This window comes from Hyperoodon ampullatus (genome assembly GCF_949752795.1).
Source record: "Hyperoodon ampullatus genome assembly, chromosome: 3".
Classification (NCBI taxonomy): domain Eukaryota; kingdom Metazoa; phylum Chordata; class Mammalia; order Artiodactyla; family Ziphiidae; genus Hyperoodon; species Hyperoodon ampullatus.
The window spans coordinates 151839906-151866608 of record NC_136916.1 but is presented as its reverse complement, the minus strand read 5'-3'; the positions used below and the strand labels follow the sequence as shown (position 1 = coordinate 151866608).

At 53.8% G+C, this 26703-nt stretch overlaps 1 protein-coding gene across 2 annotated transcripts; it reads right to left on the bottom strand.

The window, feature by feature from the left end:
- Positions 1–3190: 3190 nt before the first annotated feature.
- On the bottom strand, positions 3191–21191 carry VSX2 (visual system homeobox 2; the record flags this gene model as incomplete). 2 transcript variants are annotated; one of them, XM_079700540.1, is made up of 5 exons in its annotated part: positions 3191–3573; positions 4331–4511; positions 15452–15575; positions 19437–19521; positions 20822–21191. In XM_079700540.1, the coding sequence occupies 5 exons, from the start codon at positions 21189–21191 to the stop codon at positions 3191–3193; spliced, it is 1143 nt and encodes a 380-aa protein (XP_079556666.1). The 2 variants fall into 2 exon arrangements, with proteins under 2 accessions (XP_079556666.1, XP_079556667.1); XM_079700541.1 differs by having other exon boundaries at positions 3191–3516.
- Between the last annotated feature and the right edge of the window lie 5512 nt (positions 21192–26703).

Genomic DNA, 26703 nt, shown 5'->3' with positions numbered 1-26703 from the left:
TCATCTAGAGCCTCTGAGGCCTTAGGACACTTGCAATTTTGTATCTTACTTCCCCAAATAGGACTGCTGTGCCCACCACTCTGTCCCCAGTGCCTTGCCCCACTACCTGGTACACAGTAGATGCTCAATAAATGTTTGAAATTGTTAAATAAATGGATGAGTTAGAGAAAGAACATTCATTCATTCATTCAGTTATTCATTCAACAGTGGCTTGAGTGACCCTTTGATGGGTCCTGGGGATAAAAGATGAATAAGATACCATCACCACCCTTGAAGAAATCAGTCTTATGGGGAAGCTAAACTTGTAAATAAAAAGTTACAACACAATGCATAGAGTGCAGAAATGGAGGAATGTCTCATGTGCTATATGAGAGGACAGAGGTTGTAGACTCTGCCTGGAGGGTCAGGAAGGCTCCAGGTAGGAAGGGACATGAAGGATGAGAGGCTGTGCATTTGCTGGAGTGTCGGGGGTGAGCAGGGTGAGGGCAAGGCATTCCTAGAGCCGGGGGTGACGGTGAGTCCTGCAGAGACCCGACATGCTCAGGGGTGGCCTGGGGGAGCCCGGTGTGGGCAGAACTTGAAGGCAGGCTCTTGGGCCTTTCCCTTCAGCACATAGAAGTCGGAGATCTCCCACGTGTATCCCCCAGGCTCTGGGTCCAGGAGGGTTGTACCTGGGCCCAGTCTGGGGTACAGGGACCACTGACCCCCTGTCATTCTCGTTTCATGACCGGCTGCCAGAAAAACCTCTTCTGACAACGAGTTCCATATCTGAGCCAATTGGAAACAATCTTATGAGATTTCTTGAGCCAAAAGCTCAACTATAAGCTATCTAAGTCCATTCCATCTGCTCTTCAATCTTGTAATTCCACCCAACACATCATCAAGTCAGCGGGGCGCAGCTGTCCTCAAGCGATCTCAGGGGCTCTCCCTTATGCTGTTCCTCTTGTTTATTCTCCTCTTTCCCAGGGATTTAGCATAGGTTTATCTGACTTTCAGTTCCAGATGACTTTGCCTTTTCCATTTGTTGCTGTGTTTGAGTTGTAGGTGACATATTTGAGTGTACATGTGTACACAAAAGGCAGGGCGTCAGTACTCTCGGGGGCCAAGGTGGGCTGTGGGCTTCACCTGAGATGCGAAGGAACTAGGGTTGTTTATAAGTAAGGACCAGAGGGAAAGGTCAGTGTAATTTGTTGTGTGGGAAGCAGGAAGGAGTCACAGGTAATAACTTAGGGGCTCACTGGCTGGGATATTTCAGTTATGCCTGCAGTGGAAGAGGGTTCCATATTGCAGTGACAAATAGTGACATCAGCTTAGTGGAGAAAGGCAGACCACTGTGCCTCTACAGTTGGAATAATTTTAAAATAGGAATCTAGTAATTTTGACCTAATCATGACTTCATGGATTTACTTTTTACGCTACCCATACACACAAACACACACTATGCTCACCACAGAGGACTCCTGGATCCTGCCTCTGCCGTTTTTACATCAATTTTATTCTTACTTGTATCTTTACAGAAAATGGCACAGAAATCACGGGTTTCGAATACCTAGAAGTTATTACAGTTCCATATTTCAAACACTTCAATATCAAGTTTCTTTCTTCTGATTCTATGTACATTATTTACACACCAGGGGCTACAGTCTAACACTTCAAACCAACGGGAGACAAAGACAGGAAGAACTGGGGGGAAGGTCCATGGACGGAATGAAGAAGAAATCAACTTTTGATATGGAATTAAAATCCCAACTCACTGACTCAGGCCTTTCTCTTGCAAGGGATCCCCTGCAAGCGTGGGTGGGATAGTAGAGGAAAATGCCATGGGGGTGAGGAGGGACATGTGCCTGGCCTGGGGGTGGAAGGGGCAGCTGCAGAGAGGCCATCAGTATGGACAGGTCCTCCCATCAGCAGACAGGAAGAAGCCCCGTGCCCTATTCCTAGCCCATCACTGTCTGACTCTAGAAAACATGCACCACGGCTCACACCCAGCGGGAAGGTATGTGTGCCTGTAGCTTAGTTTGGGTCTAACACTGGCTCCTCCCTTGCTCTCCTAGCCTTTTCTCATACTCTTTTTGTGATCAACTGTGACGGCTATTTATAGCCCCAGGCTCACTCCAGGAATGGCCTGGATCAAGTTGAGTCAAGATCTGTGGTTTCCTATGTGTTCACTTTACAGCTCGATTGGGTTGCTCCAAGGCAGGGCACATGCGAACCAGTAATGTGCAAGAATCTCTAGGGGAAGGATGCCTTGCACGGTAAGTCAGGGTCACAGGCAGCATATTGGGGGGTGGAGGGGGCGGTCAGGATGCTCCAGAAACACACACCCAAGGGCCCTGGGTGGAGGATTTGGCTTCCCAAAGGTGCAGTGAGTCCCAGAAGCTGTGAGAGGTGCCCCCTGGCTGCAGGGCAGACCCTGGCCTCACTGCAGGTACTGTACACTGCCCCGTGCGGCGCTGGCACCTGTGTGGGGAGGAACGGTGGGACCGGCTGGGTGTGGAGGGTGGGTTCCTGAGTCTGACTGTGAGGGCAGGACTTGAAGGCTGGCCGAGGGGCCCAGGCTGAGACTTTCCAAGTTGAATCTGGAATCTGGGCCCCAGCGCCGGGGGCCGGCAGGGGTTGTGCCTGGGCCTTCAGGACAGTACATCATCCACACTGAGGAAGGAGCAGGCAGGGGAGCAGAGTTTCGCTGGGGGGCTGGGGCGCTCAGGACACCGGCACTGGAGTGCAGGTCCTCCATCCCTGTCCCCGCTGTGGCGGGCAGTGTGTTTGCAGCAGCGGGCTTTGGGTCTGGGCAGAGCACAATCCACAGGGGGTGTGGCGCTGGGAAGGAGGGCGCTATTGAGCAAGAGAACAGAGAGTAAGGGGTGGATTCGGACACGGAGAGCCGCCAGAGGACTGAGTTGAAAGCAGCTTGAGGGGGTGGTCTGGGGCGGCAAGAAGCCTTCCGAGGCAGGTCTGTTAGTTGGAGGAGGAGGGTGCTGGCCAGGTCAGGACTAGGTAGGGATGTCTCAGCGTGGCCCAAAGCCTCAGCCAGGACTGAGTTGTGCCTGAAGTCCCCTGGGGGTCACAGAGGGCCTGTGCGGTGGGGGAGGGTGGCGGAAAGCCGGCCTGGGCCCCGCCTCTGAGAACACCTCCCAGCACCACAGGCCCCGAGCAGAGTCCGGGGCTCCGGTGTCTGCGCGCCCTTGCCCTAAGCCATGTCCTCGAGCTGCGGCGGACTCAGGTTCTCCGCTGGCCTGTCTTCGTCCGGGGCCTCCTCCCGCTCCGGCTCCTCGCCGTTCCGGGCCAGGCTGTCGGGCCCGGACACAGTCCCCAGCACTTTGGTGCTGTGCTCCTGCGCTCTGGCTCGGAGCGCGGCGATGCTGTTCTCCCTCAGTTCCTCCTGGGACATGGCGGCCGGGGCGTCGGGACCCCGCTCCTCCGGCTCTATCTTGTCGAGCTTGGGCAGGGCCTGACGCTCCGCCTCGGGCTTCCTCCCCGACTCGGCTGCCGCCTCCAGCGACTTTTTGTGCATCCCTAAAAAGAATTGTTGGTATTCGGGTTTAGAAAAGCGCCTGGGAAAGCCATCTTGAACTGAAAACGGCAAAGATAGAGAGAGGCCAGAATTAAGGACGAGCAGAAAGCCTTACTTCATACACCGCAGTCACGCGAGTCCCAGGGGTCGGGGCCGGGGATGAGGCTGCGGACCAGCAGCGGGGCACCAGGCCTGCAGAGGGCTTCTCCCAGCCAAGTCCCTGGGCACCTGGCCCCCGGGAGTCCTGTCTGTCCCTTCCCGAGCACAGCACTTGCTCCCCGAGCCCTCCCTTTTGGGATTCCAGATCTCAGAACTCCAAGATAAGCTGGCGCTGCTGTCAGACACAGGTCCAGATGGCAGATGGGGGAGGATGGCAGGTGGAGAGATTTAGGGGGAAGAAGTCCTTTGGGCAAAGCCAGAATGGTGGCCAAAGGGACCTAGTGGTCCCCTCAACCCCCAAGAGGGGCTGTTTCATTCACCACAACCCCAGCTCCAGCCAAGGGAAGAGGAGGATACACACCCTGGGGCAATAGCCACCCCCTGCTCACAGGACAAAAGAACCCACAGGGGGATCCGTCCAGGATGAGAGTCCTAGGCACCCAGTAGGTGGGTGCGAGGGACAGACACCAAGTCCTGGGCGCAACCTGCCCTCTGAGCCCCCCAAGGGAGACCGGGAGACCGGCTTTGGAGGGCCTCTCTCCCGCCAGGCTGTTGTGGCCAGGCGTCCCTGCTCCAGGGCTCTGTCTGTCCCCTCCTCCAGGGAGCCCGCTCCCCTCACCACAGGGGCAGGGCCCCAGGGAGAGTGCAGGCTCTTACCCAGCAGCCACGGGGCGCAGGAGTCCATGATGCCATCCTTGGCGGACTTGAGGATGGACTCCGGCAGGGGGATGGAGTGGCGCACCATGGCCCCGTAGAGCCCGTACTCCGCCATGACGCTGCTCCGGCCCCAGCACTTCTCCCGCTTCCTCCACTTGGCTCTTCGGTTCTGGAACCAGACCTGTTAAGTGCAGACGAACAGGTCAGGGGCGTCCTCCACCAGGCAGAGGCCAGGCCCCTACCCCGCTGTGTCTGCCTGGAGTTAAGGGACCCGCCTCTTTGATTGCCAATGGCCCCATTCCCCTGTGACTTCGCTTTCTCCAGCAGGGCATCCTTACTTAAGCTCACCTACCCCGAAGTACCCCTGGGGTTCCTCCAGGCTTAGGGTGTCCGGAATGAGATACAAGTCCTGTGAGAACATGATGGGCAAAATGGTCTTTTTTTTTTTTTTTTTTAACCAAAGCAGTTTAAGGTGATGGAGTGGGAACACCTCTTGGACAGGGTCTAGCAGATGGGCAGTTCCCCATGTGGTCCTCAGTTTGCAGCCGAGAAGCCCGACCCTCATAGCTCTCTTGCAAGTGTTCACACCTCCAGCATACAAACAGAATCCCTTTTCTGGCTGGTAGAGGACAAAGTCCTTTCCAGCGCCTTTGGTTCAGGGCTCTGTCTCCACCAGAACTGCAGAGGCCACAGCAGTCCCGGCAGGGCAGGCGAGGTCAGTGTGGACTCAGGCAGCACAGGGCTTTTCACCCAGGTGTCAGGAAGCCTGGGAACGGCTGCAAAGCAGGGCAGGGGACACTCCCAAGAGGCCTGAGTCAGCCTCCCTTCTCTGCCCTGTCCTGGCCAAGTCCTGCCCCGCCATGGTGTCCTCCATTCACCCACTGTGCACAATTGTGGACCTAACTCTGAATGACATTTGGGGCAGCTGGGCAGTCATCCTTCAGTCAGGGAAGGAAGACAAAATGCTTCTGGTGTGAGGAGCACGTGAAGGTAGGGACCTAGGAGAGTGCGGTGGCGAACACTCTAGGGGATGCTTCTCTGGCCCCAAAGCTGACTGGTGCGGGGTCTGAAAGAGCATGGAGTGGGCTGGGGGTATCTGCAACACTCCAGCCTGGTTTTGGGAGGAGATCCCAGGGTCCCTTTCATGCATGGAGGAGGGGGGAATTTCTTGGTCCCCCCAAACATTTTTCCTGAGGCTTCCTGCAGCTGACAGGAGCCAGAGCCAGGGACAGCTGCACTGTCCCTCAAGCAGGTGAGAAGCCCGCGGCAGACCGGGGGTCTCTGGAAGGACCCAGGCCCACCAGATCCCTCTGGTCCCCTCACAGCCCCTCCAGGCCCTGACCCCGGCGGCGGCGAGCCACCCAAGCGCCCCGGGAAGTGGGGGGATGGGGGGAGGGCAGAGGCGGGTTCGGGGAAAATCTATTAGTTTCCTGGGCGACTTCCATTCCCTCACCTCGGCCAGGCCCCCGCCCTTCCCTCCGGGCCCTCTCCCCCGCCCCCGGAGGCGGAGGTTTCAGCTTTTGATGAAAAATTGCTCCAGCTCTATTCAGGAGGCGGCAAAAGAAGAGTCACCCCCAGGGGCAGCCCTGGGCTGATTGAAAAATAAGTTAATTTCTGTTTGAATCGATGGGCCTCAAGCACTGAAATATCACGGGAAATTAAAGCGGCTGCTCTCTCGGGAGCCGCGGCATTGACCCGCACTAATTAATGCTGGGGAGGCAGAGCGAGCCGCGCCGCAAGCCGCTCCCCCTCCCCGGGGGACCCCAAACACTTCTCATTTAACTAATTAGACAGGGAAAATTGGGTGTTAATTTGTTTAGGATTTTTTCCCCTCTTCCCCCACGGCAGCTCCCTCCCCGGCCCGCTCCCCACGCGAGGGCGCGGGAAATGAATGCGGGGCTCGCCGGCAGATGGCTGCCCCGGTCACTCTGCAATCTTCTCCGACTTGATTGCTTGATTAGGTCGTTAGCACATTTAAAAAAAAAAATTGCTTGCCGTCTGGCGCTGGCGTGATGAGTGGGACGCGCGGCAGCGCCTGGGTAATTTATCTTTTTATACGGCAAAGAATTTGATTTCAATCTGCAGATATATGGGGAGCCTTTGACACCTGTTTAACATCGCGCCGCTGACAGCTTAACCCTTTGCTGCCTCGGCCGCGGGGAGGCCTCGGCGGGGGCTCGGAGTCCGCGCGCCCCTGCGGTTCCCGCCTCCGCCGCCAGGTGGCGGAGTGAGCTCCTTGGCAGCTCCCGACAGCCCCGAGTCTGCAGTGGAGCGCGGCCAGCCACATCCAGCAGGGGGCGTCCCGGCCGCACCCCCAAGGCGCCCAGAGCCCCGTGGTCGCAGACTTTCTGCGGGGCTGCTTCCAGACCGCACGGTCCTCGCACACCTTTAAGTTGACCCAAATGTGTGTAACCTGTTTTGGCATTTCTTCATTTGTAAATAACTAGGAACCTCTAAAAATGGGAGAGACGCGGCCTCAGATTCCCCGGGCCTCTCAATCCTCACACTGACCCGCGCCCGCGCTCTTAGAAAACGATCGCTCGTCCCTCCCTGGGCGGCGCCGCCTCCGGTGAGCTGCACCGTTGCCACCACCGGGTTTAGCACCTGCCGTCCCTGCTGGAGAGCTGCGGAGCTAATGCAAGGCCTCCCTCTGGTCTAGACCCAGACCGCACTCAGCGATCCTGGCCAAGGAACGGGTTTATGTAATTTGAAGGCTACTAGATGGCTGCGCTCCGTGCACTAAAGAGCGGTAAGCGGAGCGCCATGCGAGTTCGGGCTAACTCGGCCATCGGCCTGGCCTGGCTCTGCGGTGTGTTTAGATCTCTCCCCTGCGGCCCTGTCTGTCCCGCAGGCCCTCTGCCCTACCCAAAGCCAGAAGTTTGTCTGAGACCTCTGTCCTGTTCTATCTTCCTTCCCATTAGCACTTAGTCGTCCTCTACAAGTACTCGTCTCAAGCTTTTTTGCACAGAGGAAAAATCTAAAAGGACTAAGCCACAGGAAGGTGTAAGTGACTTCTGGTTTCATCCACCTCACAGAGAAGACAGCAAAGAATGAACCCCTTGGCGATGGAATTCCAAGGTGGAATTCCAAGTCTGATCACAGAGGGTTGGGAAGGCTATCTTTTTTTTTTTTTTTTTTTTTTTGCGGTATGTGGGCCTCTCACTGTTGTGGTCTCTCCCATTGCGGAGCACAGGCTCTGGACGCGCAGGCTCAGCGGCCATGGCTCACGGGCCCAGCCGCTCCACGGCATGTGGGATCTTCCCAGACCGGGGCACGAACCCGTGTCCCCTGCATCGGCAGGCGGACTCTCAACCGCTGCGCCACCAGAGAAGCCCGGAAAGGGTCTCTTTATGAATCTAAGTAAGCCATCTGCCTCCTGGGCAGGAGATGACCTTCCTGCTTGAATACGGTGCATTACAAAACAACAAGACCACAAGCCCTTAACTGGAACCCATTGGGGCCAGACTCCAGAATGTTTTGGATTTTAGAAAAAATATGTGATGCATATACTACATGTTATGTAACATCCTGCAGCAGCAACAGTAGTACCCCATAGTCAAACCAGCTTTGATTTCTGCAGCAAAACATACACATATTCATAAGGGACAAATAAAGAGCATGAGGTCAGATCTGGGTTTTGCCAAGAATGAGCTCTGTTGACAAACTGATGAAAGAAGTGTCTGTTTTCAGCACGGTTTAGAGTCAGGTATTCTGGGGACTTCCCTGGCGGTCCAGTGGTTAAGACTCCGAGCTCCCAGTGCAGGGGGCGAGGGTTCGAGCCCTGATCGGGGAACTAAGATCCCACATACTGCATGGCACAGCAAAAAAATAAATAAATAAAAATAAATAGAATCAGGTATTCTGGAGAAGGGATTGTGGAGTAAACAAAAGCAGAGATGCTCACTACCACTCCCACTCCCCCCGCCCCCCCAAGTGTGGATGCCTGGAAAGGTGCATTGCCCTGGCCTCCCCGGGATTCCATGAGCTTGAGAGGGGGGCAGGGCTCTCAGATGGAAACAGCATCTTTCTTGGAACACTGAAGAAGGGAGTGCAGACTTGGGATTCAGATCATCTCCGGGGCCTGTAAATGCAACCGTTTTCCTCAGTCTCCTAATTTGGACAAATCAATAACTGGTCTGCAGATCAGACTTTGCCCACAGATGCTCCAAGGGGAGTTGGTGCCAGCTGGTCGCTCAAACCAGGAGTCATCCAGACCTTGGTTATGGGCTCCTGGAATGCCTGGCTCTTTGAAGACCAGATGCTGCTCCAGTTTATGGAGGAAACCTGGACAGCCAAAACAATTTCTTTGTAGGACAGCTGGCAGGGAAGCTGTGGCATTGGTGCCTTGGAGGGAAGAGGACAAGGAATTAGAATTAACCCTAACCACTCTTCATATTTGCCTTTCTCTTCCCTTCCTGGAAGCAACCAGCATGCGTGCAGAACTTAAATATTTGCAAGAAGAACTGAAAGCAGCCAGTCCTGAACTGGAATTCCCAACTGTGGCAAAAATTGCTGTGTGATCCTGGGCAAGTTACTTGCTCTCTCTCAGTCTCAGTCCCTTCAAGCGTAAAATAAGAATACCAAAAAAAAAAAAAAAAAAAAGAATACCTACTTTTCTGGGTTGTTTCAGGGATTAATGAAATAAGTGAAAGTGCCTAAAATCAGTGTTTGTCACACAGAAGGTGCTCAATAAAAGCTACTTATTATTGTTTCAGTGGAGGCACAGAAAGTCAGTGGGAGTCTGTGCAGGGGTCAGGTTAATCAATTATGGGCATTACCTGCCCTTCTGGCCCCTCCACGTGCTCTGCAGCAAGGCTGGACTAACAAATAATAATAACAACAGTAACAACTCCAGGAGGTGTGATGCGGGGACAGAGCTAACCTTCAGGCTGTAAGATTTTAATACAGATAGCCTCGAGTTTCCCCTCTAGGGGCCAAACAGATGCCCCTGCAACTCTCCCGCATTTCTAATGTTTCCCAGACCCTTGAGGCTCAAATGCAAGAGACCACCCATGCAGCTGGCTATGATCAGGAGCTAGAAGACCTAGGTTGGAGACCCCTGCTCTATCTCCAACTGCCTTTGTGACTTTGGGTGCAATTCTTAACCTTTCTGAGCTTGCGATTCTTCATCTGCCCTATGATACCACTTCCTTGCAGGTCTGTTGTAAAAATTCAACAGAATAGTGCACGGGAAATGCCTGGCGTGTTGTAAGAACTGAAAAACGTTGGCTTGATGCTGGGCGAATTCTGGGGACAAATGTGCTACGAAATGAGGATTTGCTTTCAAGCCAATGCTCGGTGACACTTTTCCCATAAAGCCGGGTCCTCCCATCTCCCACCTTTGACATGCCTTTTCAGCATTTAGGTCCCCTTTCCTGCTTGCTCTCTTGGTTCTGGCAAGCCCACAATACTCCTTCAATCTCTCTCTCACTCTCCTGACTGCGCACTTTCTGGAAGACACTGCTCCACTCTCAAGGAAGTCGGGTCCGCAACTCTTCAGGAGAGCCTGCGTGCAGGCCCCAGCAAGGACCAGAGCCCTGCCTTCCACTTCAGGGCCTCCAAGTGCCTGAGAAGCGGCCTACAAGGGACATCAAGGGTCACCAGCTTGGTAGTCCCAGGGAAAGGAGAGGGGGAAGATCTTCTAGCTCAGGAAGGAGCCTGAGTTTCCTGGTGCACTTCCCTTCACGGGTGGTGCCCAGCAGCACTCAGAGAGCCCAGATAGGAGGCCTCTGGCTGTCGACAGCTGGTCTGACAGGTGCCTCCACACCTGGCAGAGAGGGTCCCAAGAGCTCGTGCCTCCAAGGATGGACTGGACCCAGGAAAGGGCTTCTTGCCAAAGGGATGCTCTTCTGCCACAGGGCACCCATCAAGCCGGCAGGCAGCATTGTCAGCTGTCTCTCTCCCTTTGTGGGTAACCAGGGCTTCTCTTGTATTCACAAGTTCCCAGCCTTGTATCCCCCCAGGACTATGTGCCCAGGCCTCCTTCCCTCTGCAGTCCCTCCAGGATTGCCCCACTAAAGGAGACATCTTGCATGATAGATGTTCTGCAACTTCTGGCCCCTTGGCTACCCCAGGCCCTGCCCTCCAATCTTGCCCCAGGCTATCGGGCCCACTTTTTTTGGCCATGTGGCACTTTCCATCATATTCACTTAGCTTCTCTCCTCTCCTCTGACTGGAAGCTGATTAATCTGGGCTCACTGCTGGCGTGATTTAACGACCTCACACTCCACATCCACTCAGCACTTCTGACAGCATATTTCAGCACACCCTTTCCAGTCCCAGCTTCAGGCCCAGAGAAGCCTGGCCTTGCTGTAGCCCCTGATGTCCACTAGGGGGCAGCTCTGCCCATGTTTCCTGGCAGCCCCATGCAGCATCCTTCCCTGCACCTCTGGACAGGTCATCCCACCAGGTTACCCAGTACTCCACTTTCTTCCACTCATATTAACCCACTTAAAACACAGAAACTCTTTTCCTGAGCCTCTGACCCAGCATTTTTTTTTTTTTTTTTTTTTTTTTTTTTTTTGCGGTACGTGGGCCTCTCACTGTTGTGGCCTCTTCCGTTGCGGAGCACAGGCTCCAGATGCACAGGCTCAGCGGCCATGGCTCACAGGCCCAGCCGCTCCGCGGCATGTGGGATCCTCCCGGACCGGGGCACGAACCCACGTCCCCTGCATCGGCAGGCGGACTCTCAACCACTGCGCCACCAGGGAAGCCCTTGACCCAGCATTTTTACACTGGCTACACACGATCACCTGGAGAGCTTTAAAAACATACAGGCTCCACATCAAACCAAACCTAGCATTGCTAGGTGTGGGGGGCTGGCACGGGTAATTTTAAAAAACTGCCCTGTGATCTCATAAACATTCCGGGCTGAGACACACGGAAACCCTTTCCCATCCAGGCAGCTATCTTCTAACTTCTGGAATATAATCCCCTAAAACTTTGTTCCCTACTCTTGGGAGGGGACCATTTTAAAAGAGGCAGAATGGAACAGTGCTAGTCAGAGAATCCAAATATCATCCTTCCAAACACACCAGGCTGCTAAAAGTGGAGGTGAGATGTCTCTGTTCACTTTGCGCATCCATATCTCTGCAATGGAGGCATTTAAAATAAATACAACTCTTGTCAGAAAAAAATACAGTAAACACATAAGTGAATATCTTAATATTCTCCTATCTTACAACTCTGAGAATGAGTGACCGCACAGAGGAAATAAAGTCAATCTGGAAATCCATTTCCTCTTCCCCAGGGCTGACATCCGGCAGGGGCTTCCAGAATGCCATATCCTTGCATTTCTCAGAGACACAAAAAGGACTTCGTGTCTGAGTCTGATATGAAGACTGGAAATCTCTTCTTCCCCCAGCAATGCACCTTATCCCTTCACACTCCAACCCAGAGAGATATAGAGGGAGGAAGTGCTTGCCCTCAAAGCACAAAGGCAGAGGGAATCGCCACTACTGAGGGGGCTGGTCCCTCATCACTGCAATTTGCATTAATTATTCCAGTTTCTGTAGACAGGTGCTCCCGTTTCCCTCGTTTGCTCTCCTGAGATAGTACTTGAGTACCGGGTTTGAATCCCAGTCCACCACTTACTTCACCTCTCAGCCCTTCAGTTTCCTCATCCAGAAAATGGGGATAAGAATAGCATCTAACTCATCTAGCTTTTGTGAGGATGTAATGAAAAAGGGCATGGAAAGCACTTAATATCTGGGACAATGCTAAGTACTAATAATGCCAATAACAATACTTTTGTTAAATTATTTTAGATAATTTTTGTTATTATTAGTTCACAAATGAGTAATCTGATGCTCAGAGTTTGATTTGCTGGCAGTGAAGCAAAGATTAGAAGTAGGTGTGTCTGACTTTTCACATCTACACTGTGTTCTCGTTAGACATTGGACAGTAGGTCTCAGACACATCCAGGGGCTTACTTGGGTTGGCCCAGCAGAAGTGTGTGTCCCAGCTGTCCACCTGGGGCTGTCCCACTCCTCCATTACACCCATGGCAGCCCAGGGGCCCAGTGAGAGAGGTGATTCTGAGGAGGCTGCTCTCTGGGAGGGATTCCCCCTCTTCCCTTTACAGATGGCTTGGCCTCTGCCATGCCTGGTGGGTGTCAGAGCCAGGACTAAGATCTGGGTCCCTGACTGGATATCCAGTCCAATAACCTTTCCATTCCACCTGAGAATGTCTAACTTCAGACTTGGAGCCTCTAATAACTGCCCTTCCCCGTAAGCCTCAACACACAGACAAAGGCCTGAAAGCTGGGGGAGGGGAAGGGACTGGCTCTGAGTGGTAGGGTCCATCCTTAGATGCACTGGTTCCACTAAATCAACATGCTGAGAGGAAATGAGGAGGAAGGGTGGCAGTGTAGTGAAGTAAGTGTTCTGGAGTCTAAAGGGACTCAGGTCTGAACTCTGGGCCTCAGGTTCCCCACCTGTAAAGTGGGAATAGTAATAGTACCTAGTCCATCGGGCGTTCTGAGGATCCTTTGGGAATAGAATACAGAAACTAACACAACATTGTAGAGCAATTATACTCCAATAAAAAAAATTTTTTTTAAAGAATATACATAAACTATCTCTGGAAGGAACCAAAGGAAACTGGTAACCCCTGGAGGGACTGCTGGTGGACGGTGGCAAGGGTGACCCACATTTCACCCTTTTGAACTCATGTACCTGAATTCGCCCATTCAAAAAATAATTTTTTTATGAGTGAGTTTTGGGGGTTTTTAGAACAGTACCTGGTACTCAATGAATATCGGGGTTTTTTTAATAAAGAAGATTTGATACAGGCCTCCCACCTGACATCAAATCATCTCTGTTCCTCCAGCTTCAAGTCAAAGCAAAGGCTTCAAACCCAAGAGGCAGGTGGTGAATGAGTGGGCTTTAGGTGCAGCCTAAAGGGACCTTAGGTGGGTCCTTGTGTCTCCCCACTTACTAGCTGTCTGGCCTTGGGCAGTTGCTGGGCCTCACTTTCCTCAGTTATAAAAGGAGGCTAATGTTCTCTCCCCCACAGGCTATCGCCAGGATTTAATGAGATCAGAGCTCAAACCAAGTGAGCTGGGCCCACGCCGGACCCACTGGAACACGCCACACACATGGCTCATCACACCTGCAGCTGCCACTGTCATCCCCATTTTACAGATGAGCAATGGGAAGCTTGGGCTGGTGAAGTAACTTGTCCACAGTCACTCAGCTGGTAACTGGTGAGGCCAGGACAGTCTGGCTCCAGAGTTGGTGTCCCTAACCACTGCACCACCCTTCCTCTCCTGTGCATGTTCCATAGTTAGAACACTGGGCACATGGGAACTGCTCTGTGGGATAGAGCTGTGACTGTCACCGATAGATGTTAAGACCTTTCCCAGGCCACTTGGTAAAACACTTGGGGGCACGGCTATTTGACAACTCACACTTTCTGGGAGCATGATTTAGCCAAAGAACCAGGCAGTGCTGGAAGAGCTGGAGAGATCCTTGCCTTGGTTCTCCCATAACCGCAAATTCCACAGCCAGTCCTCACAATCCAGGGAATCAATGTACTCCACACTCTTGGCTCGTCCATGCTGGTTCTGGTGGCTTCAGACACCACCCTGTAGACAACGCCCCCAGTGATTTTAAAAAGCCTAGAGTCTGCCGGCTGGGCATTTACAGCAATGCAGTGACAGCCGAGGGCGAGGGCGAGCTTCCCCAGATCTTTCAGACACTCCCACCCACCACCACCACCACAGCCAAAGGGATTTCAGGACAAGCCACCGCAAGAGACAGGCTGTTCTTTCCTACTGGTCAGTAGCACAAATGTGGGACCAACCAACGGGGAAATTGGGCAGTCTCACCCCACCCCCGCTGCTCGTCATGACCACACACACACACACACACACACACACACACACACACAAGATCCAGAAGCAACACCCAGCCTGTTCCCACTGGAACTCAGCTGGGGGGGATGATGGATCCAGGCCACCATGGATAATGCGCCAAACAGATAATCTGCTTATGAATAATTGAGCTTATTGTTAGTGTCACTGTCTAAAGCCATTGGCTGAAATTCCCCATAGACTTCCAGCGGAGAGGCAGGCTCTTCTGGAAAAGCAGCTCACGCCTCGTTTCCCATTCTCTGGTTCTCCAGTGAGGGAGTGCAAGGAACCTACACACCTTATTTGGTTCCTCTGGACTTGTCCCCTACCCGCCCCAACTCCCACCACACGTGGAGACACAAAGGAGGAGGAGATTTGGAGCAGACGGGGTTTCAGGAAGTCGGGACCCTTTCCACCCTTTTCCAGCCTGGGTCATCAACTACTCCAGGCCACTCAGGTGTCCCGATAGGAGCAGCTTTGATTAAAGGTCTTGATCCAACTAAGGCAACCCCAAAGCTTCTGGAAGTGTTCCTCCACCACATCACTTCTTCCTGCTCTTGGAGGCCCTGTCTGGAGAATCATCGGATTTCATCTCCTCCCAAAGAAATGATTAAGCGGACCACTCCTGCCCAGCTAGGGGCGTCCTGGACTTGGGAGGATCCTGACACTGATAAAAGGAGGCTGGGTGCCCAGCAGAGCTGAGGACAGCCCAGTCCAGGTCAGGGCTGGTTCCGCCACAAAACTCTCCAGCGAGGCGGGGGGGGGCTTAATGAGCACATCGTGGGCCAGATCTGGGAGAAGTCAAGGAGCAGCAGCCCTGGGCAGGGCCAGCTGTTGGGTTGTGAGGAGGAAGGAGGCTCAGGTAGATGGAGGTGGTGGGGAGTAGATAGGAAGGGAGGGGGCAACCTCTTCCCAACCGGGAAGCAGTGGAAGGAAGGGAGACAGATGCTCCCCCACCCCCAGGCACCCAGAGAGGCCTGGGGCCACCTCCAGGCGCATGGTTTGTCTCACATACTCCTCAGGAAGCCCACAGTGCAGCAGCAGGCCTCGCCTCCTCTGCTAAGTCTCTTGTTCCCCCAGCAGTGCCCATCTCACATGGTAGGTATTCAGCAAACACCTGCCTGCTTAAATGAACTGCTGTGCATGAGGACGTGATTACAGACAAGCACACACTCTGCTGCGGGGTGGGAGATGGGTGTCTGGGAGCCTGGGGCAGTCGATGTCCCTGAGGGTAAGGAAAGTGTGAGACAGGGACTCAGAGCTGTTACCTGTATCCTGTCTTCGGGGAGCTCCGTTTTCATGGCCAACATCTCCCGGGCATAGACGTCTGGGTAGTGGGCCTCATTGAATGCCTTCTCCAGCTCCTCTAGCTGGTAGGAGGTAAAGATTGTCCTGAGGGGAGCAAAAAAAGTCAGTCAGGACCCCCAGAATGGAAAAAGCTGTCCCAGAGAGGACAGAATGCCCCCCCCCGCTCCATGGCTCCTGGACAGATCCCAAACCCAGGCTTGGCCAGCACAATGGGAGGCAACCTCGCTCCCTGGCCCCCCCACCCCATCCTCTGAACTCTTCTTCATTCAAGTCTGAGGGCCCACACTGCCCTTCTGGTGGTGAGGAGTATTATTTCAGCCCTCAGTGACATTTTATACCGGGAATCTTCCTGGAAGTGCTTGGGGGGAAAGGGTGTTAAGACACAAATTTTAGAAAACTGCAGAAAGCCCCTCTTCTTCCAGGCACAGCGTGGAGGGCTCACCAGGTAAATAAGTGCCTCAGCCTCATCGGGACCAGCTTCCTGGGCTCCTCTCACAGACAGGAGAGTTGATCTTTTAAATTGTACTCAGAGTTCAAAGATTCACCAGAAGGTCAAATGCAGCAGCCGCCCCAGCCCCAGCGTCTGTACAGCAGAGAACTAACTGATTCTAGCAGCCCCTCACCCTAGCTCAGCACGCCCGCCCTCCTCACCTGCCCAGACCTAAAGGCTCCTTAGAGCCGCCCACGCAGTCTTGGGGGCAGGGAGATGGGGAAGGGGGTGCTCTGTCCCTTCCTGGGCCCAGAAGACAAGGGTCACCTCCCCGCCATCCCACACACAGGCTCAGCCACTCACCCAGCGGGAGCCCCATTCAGGGGAGTTTCATTCAGGTCATCCCAAGAGCGCCTTCCCACACACTCCCCCAGTGCCCACAGAGCGGTTCACATTGACCTATTTTGAGTCATAAACTGCTTTAAGAATCCAGTAAAAAGCCACATCCTCTTACCCTAGCAAATGGATATGCTCCAGTACATACAATGTTTGACCTCCAATATTAGGGGGTTCATATCCCCCTTTCTTGAATAAATACACTACTCACCCACTTACAGACACAAATTCTTTTTCCAGACCTGAATTTCACCAGGTTCTAGGTGACCTTTATCCTGCACCCTCCTCAACAAGCTGGGGAGCAATATAGTCCAGATTTTTTCGCAGACTCCACTTGTACAATGGTACATTCCCTGCTTGAGCCTCCGGGATTTGGACCCTGGAACCAGCATGGGGGAGCGTGTGGTTTAAAATCCCTCGCTGCCGACCTCACCTCACCCAACACAAGGAAAAAGTACAAATGTCAGCCCCGTATACTCCTTGTGCTGGTGTTGGCTTTAACGTCTTGGAGGATGATGCGGGGGATGTGTGAGAAAGAAAGATTCTGCTCTTTATAGAAAATGACTGGTTTGATTCTAAATTGTTTCTCCTATCCTCTTGGGAGGAACAGAATGCTTATGTATACAGAAAGTTAATTCTTCAGAATTTGAAGATCTGCTCCTTTCTATTCCTCTCCTGCCACTTACTGAAGGGTCCCTGAACAGACAGTCAAAATAAACAATCAAAACATGCAAGTCTTTTTCAAAACTAGGAAAACTGAGGCACACAGCTATTGGGGCGTGGCCAAAGCCAAAGAGGAAAGGTGATGACAGGTCATTCAGAACCATTCAAGTGCCAGCCTCTGCTTGGGAGAGCTCTCATTAAAAACAAACAAAAAACCCAAAACAAACAAACAAAAAAACAAAGCAAAAAAGAAAGGAATTAAGAGAGAAACAAAATGAAACAATGCCTCAAATCCCGCAGACTTCCCCTCATTCCTGCCTCAGAGCTAATCCACGTGTTTATGCTGATGTGCCCTCCAGGGAGTCTCCCTGCACCCCATACAACGTGACCCAAACCCTGCTCCTGGCTTTACGCAGAACCCCAGACCCTTCAGTTTCCCATTGTAACCAGTCTACCAGAGCTGAGCCTTCCAGGAAAAGGGAAGAGCAAAATCTGAGAGACTCCGAAGGCTGCTGCTCCATCCCCACTCCCCTCTCTAACCCCTGCTAAGCCCCTTGTGTTTCTGGGTGATCAAGAGATGCTTGCCTCTCATCACCATATTCCAGGGTCTCTTACCTGAACTCCCCAAATGAGAGACGCTCAGGAAAACACAGTTTTTAATAATTAAAAATTGCACCAGCCATTCTCCTCTCTCCAATAATCTGTTCCCTTCGTGTACCAGAAATAGCCCGAAACCTAGGGCTGTTGTCCTGTCTCCCTGGGAACCCTCCAAAGCACCCAAATTTTCCCTGGTGGAGAGGGTATCAGGTGAGGATAGAGGGTTAGAAAACTTAAGCATGGACTTTCGGCCGTGGGTCAGTCAGCTCCAACTGCTGCACAAGGAGATGCCCCCATGCAGAAGCACTGCTCCTGGGGGTGCTTTGTTCGGGGCTCTCCTTGCTGTGGGAATCCCTCCCCCACCCCTATTCGGTCAGCAGCACAGAAGCCCGTCAGCCAGACTCCAACCTGCCCTCCGGGCCCCTGTCCCTGCTGGAGGTCCCTGTCCAGGCTCCAGAGGCTGACAGGATTACCCCCACCCTGCCACCAGCATGATATGGATGCATCAGAGGTGTTTTAATGAATATTTGCTGGACAGATGAATGTAAAAAGTGACCCAGGATCAGGACTAAAAACAACGTTTCCGTTTACAATAAAACAAAACAAAACAATACAAAACAAAAACAAACAGCCGCCTGAAGGGAACAAACCGAGGTCACCAAGAAACCAAGTCAAAGTTCACCCTCATTCAAGCCAGAACCTGTTAGGGCCTGAGAGGTGAGGAAGAGCCGTTTTAAAACGTGGGGGTCATTTCCGGGGGTGAAGGAAGAGAGGAACGCAGAAAAGCACCCAGAGAAAGGGTGCAAAGAGGCTGAGAACAAATTGGGGAGAAGAGGATGAGGTGGAGAGCACCCCAGGGGGAAACGTCCACCCAGCGATCGGGAACCCTGCGGGCGCTGCATCCGCACTGGGCGGAGAGAGATCTGGGAAAACAGAGCCAGGGTAAGCGCAGGGGCAAACAGCACCCGCAGGAAGTCAGGTCGATTTTTGGTTCTGACTCCTTTATTTGTTGAAAACCTCCTCATACATTTGCACAAGGAATTGGTAGCGGCTGCGGAAGGGAATGCGGGTCTGGTGTGGGGAATTACTTTTCAGGATATACCTTTCGGCACCTACTGTATTTTAACTTTGTGCAAGTAATGTCTATTTTAAAAATATTTAAAGAAGAACAAAAACAAAAAAACCCTCACTCTTTAGTCTGTATCCTCCAAGGCAGCCCACTCCACTCCAGCGAGGGCTTGCGGGGTCCTTCAGTGCACACACTCCTCTCTAGGCATTTTACAGACAAGGAAACTGAGGCTTACGGATCACAGAGGAGCAGAAGCCAAAGGAAAATTTGCCATCCATGCGGGTATCACGCTCGAGATTTTGCGAACGGTGGGGGCAGAAAGATAGGGGGTTGGCGGCGCTGACAGGGACGGCGGGAGAGGAATAGGGGCCGGGGCAGAGGGCAGAGGAACCGGCCCCGGCGGGAGGGGAGAGCCGATCTGCCCGCCCGGAGGTGTGCGTGGCTCTCCGAATGTGCCGATGCAGGGCTGGCACCTGGGGGCCGTCAGCTCCTCTCTGGCTCGGGTTTAGCCCTAGCTGGGGGCTTTCCTTTCTCCCAGAGAAGCAGGAGAAAGCCTGAAACGGTGCCGCTTCCCCGGCGGCCGATCAAGGTCCTCACCCGGCACGGCCGGACGCCAGGGCCCCGGGCGCATGTCCCCAAACAACGTCCGGTCTCCCCGTCCTGGCACAGCAGCGGACCTCAGATCTAGAGCCGGCGAAATTAGGGTCCGAGCGGCCCTACTCCCGAACAGGGGACGACGGCAGGGGGTAGGTGAGCAGGAAGGTGACCGAAAACGCTGCAGGGGCCTTACCTGTGTCGCCGCTTCTTCCGTTTCTTGGTCTGGTTTAAAGCCGATTTGGACATTTTTCGGTCGCTGGAGGAAACATCTTCAGAATCTGAAAAGCGGGCGGAGGCACGTGCGGCAGAATGGGGGACGCGCTCCGCAGCACCCGGGCGCGTCAGGCTCCCGAAACCCGCGGGGGCCCCACCCCCGGCGGCCTCCGGGAGCAGCCGGGCCTGCTCCGTCTCCCCGGAGAGCCCTCCGCGAGGTCTACCCCATGCCTAAGCCACGGCTGTTTCTACCCACGCCGGCGCCGCAATCTGGAGGTCGTGAACACATTCCGTTCTGTTTCGTTCTGAGAAGCAAAGGCCCAGACACGCCTGGGCAGGGACAGCAGGGGAGCGCGACAGCCTCCGCGGGTCGCAGGGCCCCCCGGCGGTGCCCCGGGCTCGGCGCCCTGCCCTGCGCTAGCAGCCGTGGCACCGGGGTTCGGAAGGTGGCCCGCAGGAGCGGAGCCTGGGCGCGGAGACCTGGACTCCGGGAAGGGCTGGGGGCTCCCGGGCACAACCCCCTTTCCAGTGCCCGCACCATGCGCCCCCCCTCAGGACTGGAGAGACTGCGACACACCACTTTTCGTTACCCCTCCAAATAAAAATAAATTAATTAAACGAGAGCGGAAAATCGGGGAAATCGCAGAGCGCGAACCAGAGCCGGAGGGCCGAGCTGGTGGAGACGTGCGGCCGGGAAAACTGCCCGCGTAGGGCGCGGCAGGGTCGTCCAGGTGTCCCGAGCCCGCAAGGAGCCGGGATCCGAGATATTGTGCCGCTTAGGTGGCATCTCGGATTGAGACCCCTTGGGCCGCCGCCGTGGCCGGGTTGTCTAAGCTCGTGAGGAGAAAATTAAAACCCAGCTGACCAATGCGGGAGGCTTGGAACGGAGGAAAGGAGGAAGGAAAAGACAACTTTGGACACCAGGGCTGGGGCCCGAAGCTGGCACCCGCTTCCCGGGCCGCCAACGCCCGGAACGGAATCGGGCTCTAGGAGCGCGGGTCCGCCGAGAGGCCGGGGCCGAAGTGGAGCAATGGAAGGGGACCCCCGACTGCCCCACGCGCTCCGACACCCTAAGCCTTCTTTCCAGTGGGGCCCCAATCAGGCGCCGCGGCAGAGCCGGCCCGACCCGGGGACCGGAGCACAGCTCGGGCTTCGGAAACACGGAGGCCAAAACCCGGCCGCAGCCGGGAGCATCCTCCGAGCCCTCGCCCCGGGCGCGCCGGCTCCAGGCCCGCGCTGCGACCTCTCGGCCTGGCACGAACTTTTGCGCCCGGAGGAGGCCTTGCGGTGCAAGCGAGAGTCGACGGCGTGGGGTTCCCGGCTCTCACCCCAGTCAGGCAGCCACACAGCCTCGCCCTCACCTACCCGAGCTGGCCGTCTGGCTGGTGTCCAGAGGCCCCGACGCTCTGCCCAGCGGCTGCAAGTGGACGCTCTGCGGGTCGGACAGCACTTCCAGGAAGGTGGGCTGTGCATAGAAACCGGGGAGCCCCCCGGGCCCCAGTAGCCCCATGCCGCCCACTCCTGCGGGACTGAGCACGGAGCGCGCAGCCAGCAAGTGCCCGGGGGCCAGACCGTCGAGGGCAGCCCGCGGGTGGGAGCTGGGGGGCTCCTTGTTCAAGCCCAGGATCTCCTGGATGCCAAACCCGGTGCACCTGCCCGGGGCGCCCCCCGAGGTACTCTTGGCCACTGTCTCGGCTTTGGGCTTGCTCAGCGCTTCCCCGGCTTTCCCCGTCATCTCTCGGCTCTTTGAAGGGGCTGAGGCCGCAGGTCTTTTGCTCCCCCCACCCCCCCGCCGGGCTCCCCGCTTCACGAAGTTGGTCCCAGGTGCCCCCTCCGATGTCTAATGCTCAGGAGCCCCAAGGAGATTCCCCTTTTATCCAACCAGGCGGCAGCCCAAGTGGGGTCAGAGCTGAGCAGCCAATCACCGGGGCCAGGAGCGATTAGGAATTCCAAAAAGCTGGCAGCTCCCGCCGCGGGCAGCACTGAGGGGCCAGGGCGCCTGGGGCCAGGCACCGGGTGGGCTCTGCAGGACGCCCAGAGGCTGGGATGAGACAACAAGGTTCAGGGCCGTTCCAGGAGGCTGGGTGGCTAGGGATTCTGGGCAGAGCTGGCTTGGACAGTCCCTGGGGTGGGGTGGGGTGGAAGGATGGGCTGAGGGCAGGTGCTAGAGACTGGGAGTCTTGCTGCCTCCCTCCCTCCCTCCCTCAATCCCTCAATCCTATACAGGTTTGGCAGGGTCAAAGAAACCCAAATATGGGACCACTCCGAAAAAGGCAGAACTAGGAAGGGCCAAGTGTCCTGGGCAGAGTGTGTGGTGGCAACGGGGAAAACGAAGGGGGTTTGAAGAGGGAGATGGGGTGGGAGAGCTCAAAGCTTGTCTCCCCAGCACAGGATACAATGTCTAGTTCAGAAGGCATAAATATCACCCAATGAATGAATGAATGAATAAGGGGGTCAGGAGTAGGGGTTCCTGGAGGGAAAGAAAAGCGGTGGTGACTTCTTTTGGAGACACCGGTGGACACCTGAGCATCTTCCTAGAATAAACATGAAGGGTCGCCAACTTCCATGGAAAGATTTCATTTCTCTTCTAACCATTCACTCAACTAATATGTATTGAGCCCTTACTAGCTCTGAGCAAGGAGCTAGGGGTTCCCAGTAAATCAGATAGACAAGTCAGAGGGTCTGCTATACCTCAGAGTTCACTGAACAGACGAATGAAGAGGATGGCGTTGTTGAAGTGGAGGGAAGGAGGAGGAGAAGGGAGAGTGTGAGAGGCAATGAAAAGGCGAGCTTCCGTGCCCATTCGATGGGGATCCCTTGACTAACTCCTGTGTTGGAAGCTGCAGAAGTGCAGCCAGCTGGGCCAGTTGAAAAGTGGTGAGAGTCTGCAGGGAACTGCTCTAGGCAGGCAGGACCCTCACCTGGAGAAACAAGAAAAGCCTGAATTCCAAAGGTGGGCAGTGGAGCTACTGGTTCCTTGCTTTCAGGGAGGATGGCTCCCTTGGGTCCAAGTGTTAAGTGAAGGTGATTCTATACACACACACACACACACACACACACACACACACACACACACACACATACGTGCACCATGGACCCCGGAGTCCCTGCACTCCACCTCCTCAGCTAATTCTTCTGTGAGCTTTGTGGGGCTAAGGACTGTCTATCTACCTTGGCACCTTCCTCTCCACTGTGCCTAGCATAGCATACAGTGGTAGGTTTTTTCTTTTCTTTTCTTCTTTTTTTTTTTTTTTGCGGTACGCAGGCCTCTCACTGTTGTGGCCTCTCCTGTTGCGGAGCACAGGCTCCGGACGCGCAGGCTCAGCGGCCATGGCTCACAGGCCCAGCTGCTCCCTGGCATGTGGGATCTTCCCAGACCGGGGCACGAACCCGTGTCCCCTGCATCAGCAGGCGGACTCTCAACCACTGCGCCACCAGGGAAGCCCAGTGGTAGGTTTTTAATAAAGCTGTCTTGACTTGAAGGCACCCTCTGAAGGGAAATAAAGACAGGGTGAGTTGTTTTAGGCAGAGACTTGAAAGCAAGGCTGGGGAGAAATTCCAGTCAGAATTTCTGGGCCAGTCAACTGCAAACCCCCAAACAGATTGAAACCCTCAACTCTCCCAGCCCACTGCCAGGATACCTAGTGCCCTCTGTGGTTGCCGTGAAGCCAAACTGAGAAGTAAGAAGAAACCCTATAGGACATGGAAGCTGAGGCCTTGCCTAAAGGGCTGTTGTGAGGCGGGTCTTCATCTGCTCTGGGCTGGTCCACACAAGATCCAGAACTAGGCAGGGACATCCCTCAGTGCGGCAGGTGTCTGGGAGATGGGCACTGTTCACTCCAAGGGCCACCTCCTTATCCCACAATAATGCCATGCCTACTGTGCACCCAAGCTCCCCAGCCCCTTTACATAGTATAATATCAGGTCTTCACAAGGACCCTGTTAGTATCTTGGTTCCACATTTGAAAGTTCACATACCTATTCTTACTTGCAAGGTACAGACTCAGGGATATGCAATCTTGGGGCATCTTTCACCTTTATTCTATGGAGTTGGGTTCCATGTGGCACCACTCACACAGACAACCATGTGAATGATGCCCCCTAGAGCTGTGCAGAGCAGTGGCTTTGCCTTCCAGATAAGAATTTCTATCACCCTTTTATGAATATGGAAACTTAAGCTCCTAGGGAGGTTAGGTGACTTGTCCCAAGCTACCTAGCTTGTAAGCAGCAGAGAGAGGCCAGACTCAACCTCAAATGAGTCTGGTGTCAAAAGCTGTTTTCTTTTGATTCCATCCCTCTCTCGGACTCCCCTACATGCCAGCCTACCCTGGGAAGTTGAATGGGGAAGTTTTGTTAATGGCAGCTGTCATATCCCTGACTTATCACGGGACGTCCACCATGAGCCAGATGCCAGCCTATGGGCAAGGAAGTGAGTGATGGAAACCCAGCTCTTACCAGGAGAGGAGGACGAAAAATCTCTTGACCAAACACTGTATGTGAAGCTGCCAGTTCCCACTCCCAGCGAGACAACCTCCATCCTGCCCTAGGAGGTTGGGAATGGGGACAACCCCAGGCCCTCTGAGAGGCACACTCGCCAGAGGCTACAGATGAAGGGAGGGCCCAGCGTCAGCCTGCAGCCAGTCCCACTCCTGAAGGACTCCTGGTTGGAAGGCTGTCTCTGAGCTGCCTAGCTGAGGTCAGACCAAAACTGAGGACATTTGTGGACTTGGGGTCGCGGGGGGCAGGGCTGGGGCTACAGGGAAAGGCTGGCCCCCAGGGTTTGGCCTGGGGGAGTGAACTGTACCCTTTCAGAGGCATTTAGCTTGGTCACCTTGGACCCACATCCTGGGTCTGTCGCCTAATTGTTCTGTGGCTTAGAGCCAGTCATTTAACTTCCCTCTTAGCTTCTATTGCTTTATCTATAAAACAGCCTGACACTGGACTTGTGAGCATTCCCTGACCCCCTGAGTTAGCATAGGGGGCAAGGGCATGGGCTCTAGAGACAGATTTTCTAGGTTCAAACTCCAGCTCTATCACTTGCTTGGTGACCTTGGGAAAGTTACCCAGCTTCTCTTTTCCTTCTGTGCCTCAGTTTTCTCATCCATAAAATGGGGATAGTGGTAGTACCTACCCCTTAGAACTGTCATGAAGATTAGAAATGTACAGTGCTGAAAATGGTGAATAAGGCTATACTGTGAGTATACAAAATAAGACTACAAAATAAGGTTCCTGGGAGTGCTGGTTATCATCATCATGTAGGAGGATACTATACTTGGGACTGACAATATGGCAGGGAGCAAGACAGACCTAGTCCCGGCCTTCATGGGGTTTGGGCCAGCGATTGAAGGAGCTGCTATTTTTAAAGCATTTAACATGGTGTCTGGCCCTGGGGACTCCAGACATCACGATTCTTACTACTATTATTAATGGGTGTCAGACCCCTTATGGCATTTAATCCACTCAGCTTCTCCAGTTCTTTCCCCCTTGTTACAAATAAGATACTAAGGCTCAGGGAGGGAGATTAGGGATGAAGGATGATGCCATCTCCTTCCTTTGCTGTGATGCTGGTCATTTTTAGCACCAGCTGCAGCCAAGTCATCGTCTCTTGCTAACTCCTTCCCTGAGTCGCCTCCCAGCCGTCAGCAACAATTTTTGGAGCGAGGAGGGTGGAAAATGCAAGGAAGAGAAAGGATCTGTGTTTGAATCAATAATCCCATTATGAATCTGTCACCCACGAATGTGTTTCACTTTTTTTAATGCTCTTGTGTATTTTGGGCTTACCTCTTGAGAGTACACCTTGTCTTATTGTGCTGGATGGTTGTCCTGGCAGAGTCCCTGAGCTCCAGCTTTCTCATCCTCCTCTCATCAGACACTGGGCCAGATAGCCCATCTCCCCTGTTCAGTAAGTAGCTGATGCTACGAAAAAAACAGGAGTGATTTTTTTTTTTAAACAGGAGTGATTTTGATTCACATTTAAGTTATACACAATGAACATTTATTAAGTTCTGGACTTTTTCACACTGTCTCAACAAATCCTGCCAACTATCCTGAAAGATGTATATCATTTTTCAAATGAAGAAGCAACCTCAGAGAGGCTAGGTGACCTCCCCAGGAACATGCAGCTGCCAAGAGCCAACCAGAGTCCAAATCCACTGCATTCTTGTTTACTTGAAGATGGAACCAGAGCCTCAAACAGAGGAAGGGAGCTTGGGTATAGGGAGGCAAGTGATGCCCCAGCAATGCTTGAGCTACCATCCTGCCCTGCCGAGAATGGCAGAGAGAAAAAGAAGGGACACCAGAAGGGGTTGAGAAGGGCTACTGAGGTCAAGGCTGGTGAATCCGCAGAACCTCAGTCTACGAAGAACACCTTACCTCAAACATCTGGGCTGGTTTCCTTCTCCTAGTTCTCCAAGGAATAATCTATACCCTTTGGACATTTCTTGGAGGGCCCCAGGGAGTGGGAAGGAAGGAATAGACTCTTGGCACTGCCTTCAAGCCAGTCTTGTAAACCTTGTCACCAGGTAGGTGTTCCAGGTGCCATCTGCAGCTCAGGATCTTATCCCAGCAGAACACCACCCACCAGGTTTCAGGTGCCCACAACTCCCTGTCTCCTCCCTCCCTCAGCAGTAACCATTCCTTAGCCACTCAAGGGAAAAGAAAAACATCCCACATGTATCGCCCTTGTCTCTTCCCCAGTGCTCACCTGTGGGCAGTGTGGAACAATGGAGAACAGCAAGGCTTAGAGGACTTGCTCCACTACCAGCTTGCTGCATGCCTCTGGGCTGTGTCCAGTCTCCCTTCAGTCTCAGGTGATGGGTCTCAGAGCCCCAATTCTGCAATGAAACCGGAGAGGCCAGACACGTGCTTTCCCAGCCTCCCTTGCAGCTAGAACATGGTCATATGACCTGGGCTCCACCAATCAGAAGCAGCCACCCTGGACTTTGAATCCAGAGCCAGTGACACAGTGACCACATCCCTGATGCCCTGAGAGGATGTTTGTTTTGTTTTGTCCCACAGGAATGTTGCAAGATAATTTAGTCAAGAGCCTTCAGCAAGTATTTACTGAGCACCGACTGTATGCCAGATACTCTTAATGGGAATACTGTGGGGTAAAAGAAAACAAAGCCTCCTGCTTTCATGGAATTTAGATTCCAGTTTGAGAGACAGTTAACAAAGAGGCAAGTAAGTAAACAAACAGGATAATTTAAGAATCCAAAGTGCTAAGGAAAAACACAGCAGGGTGAGGG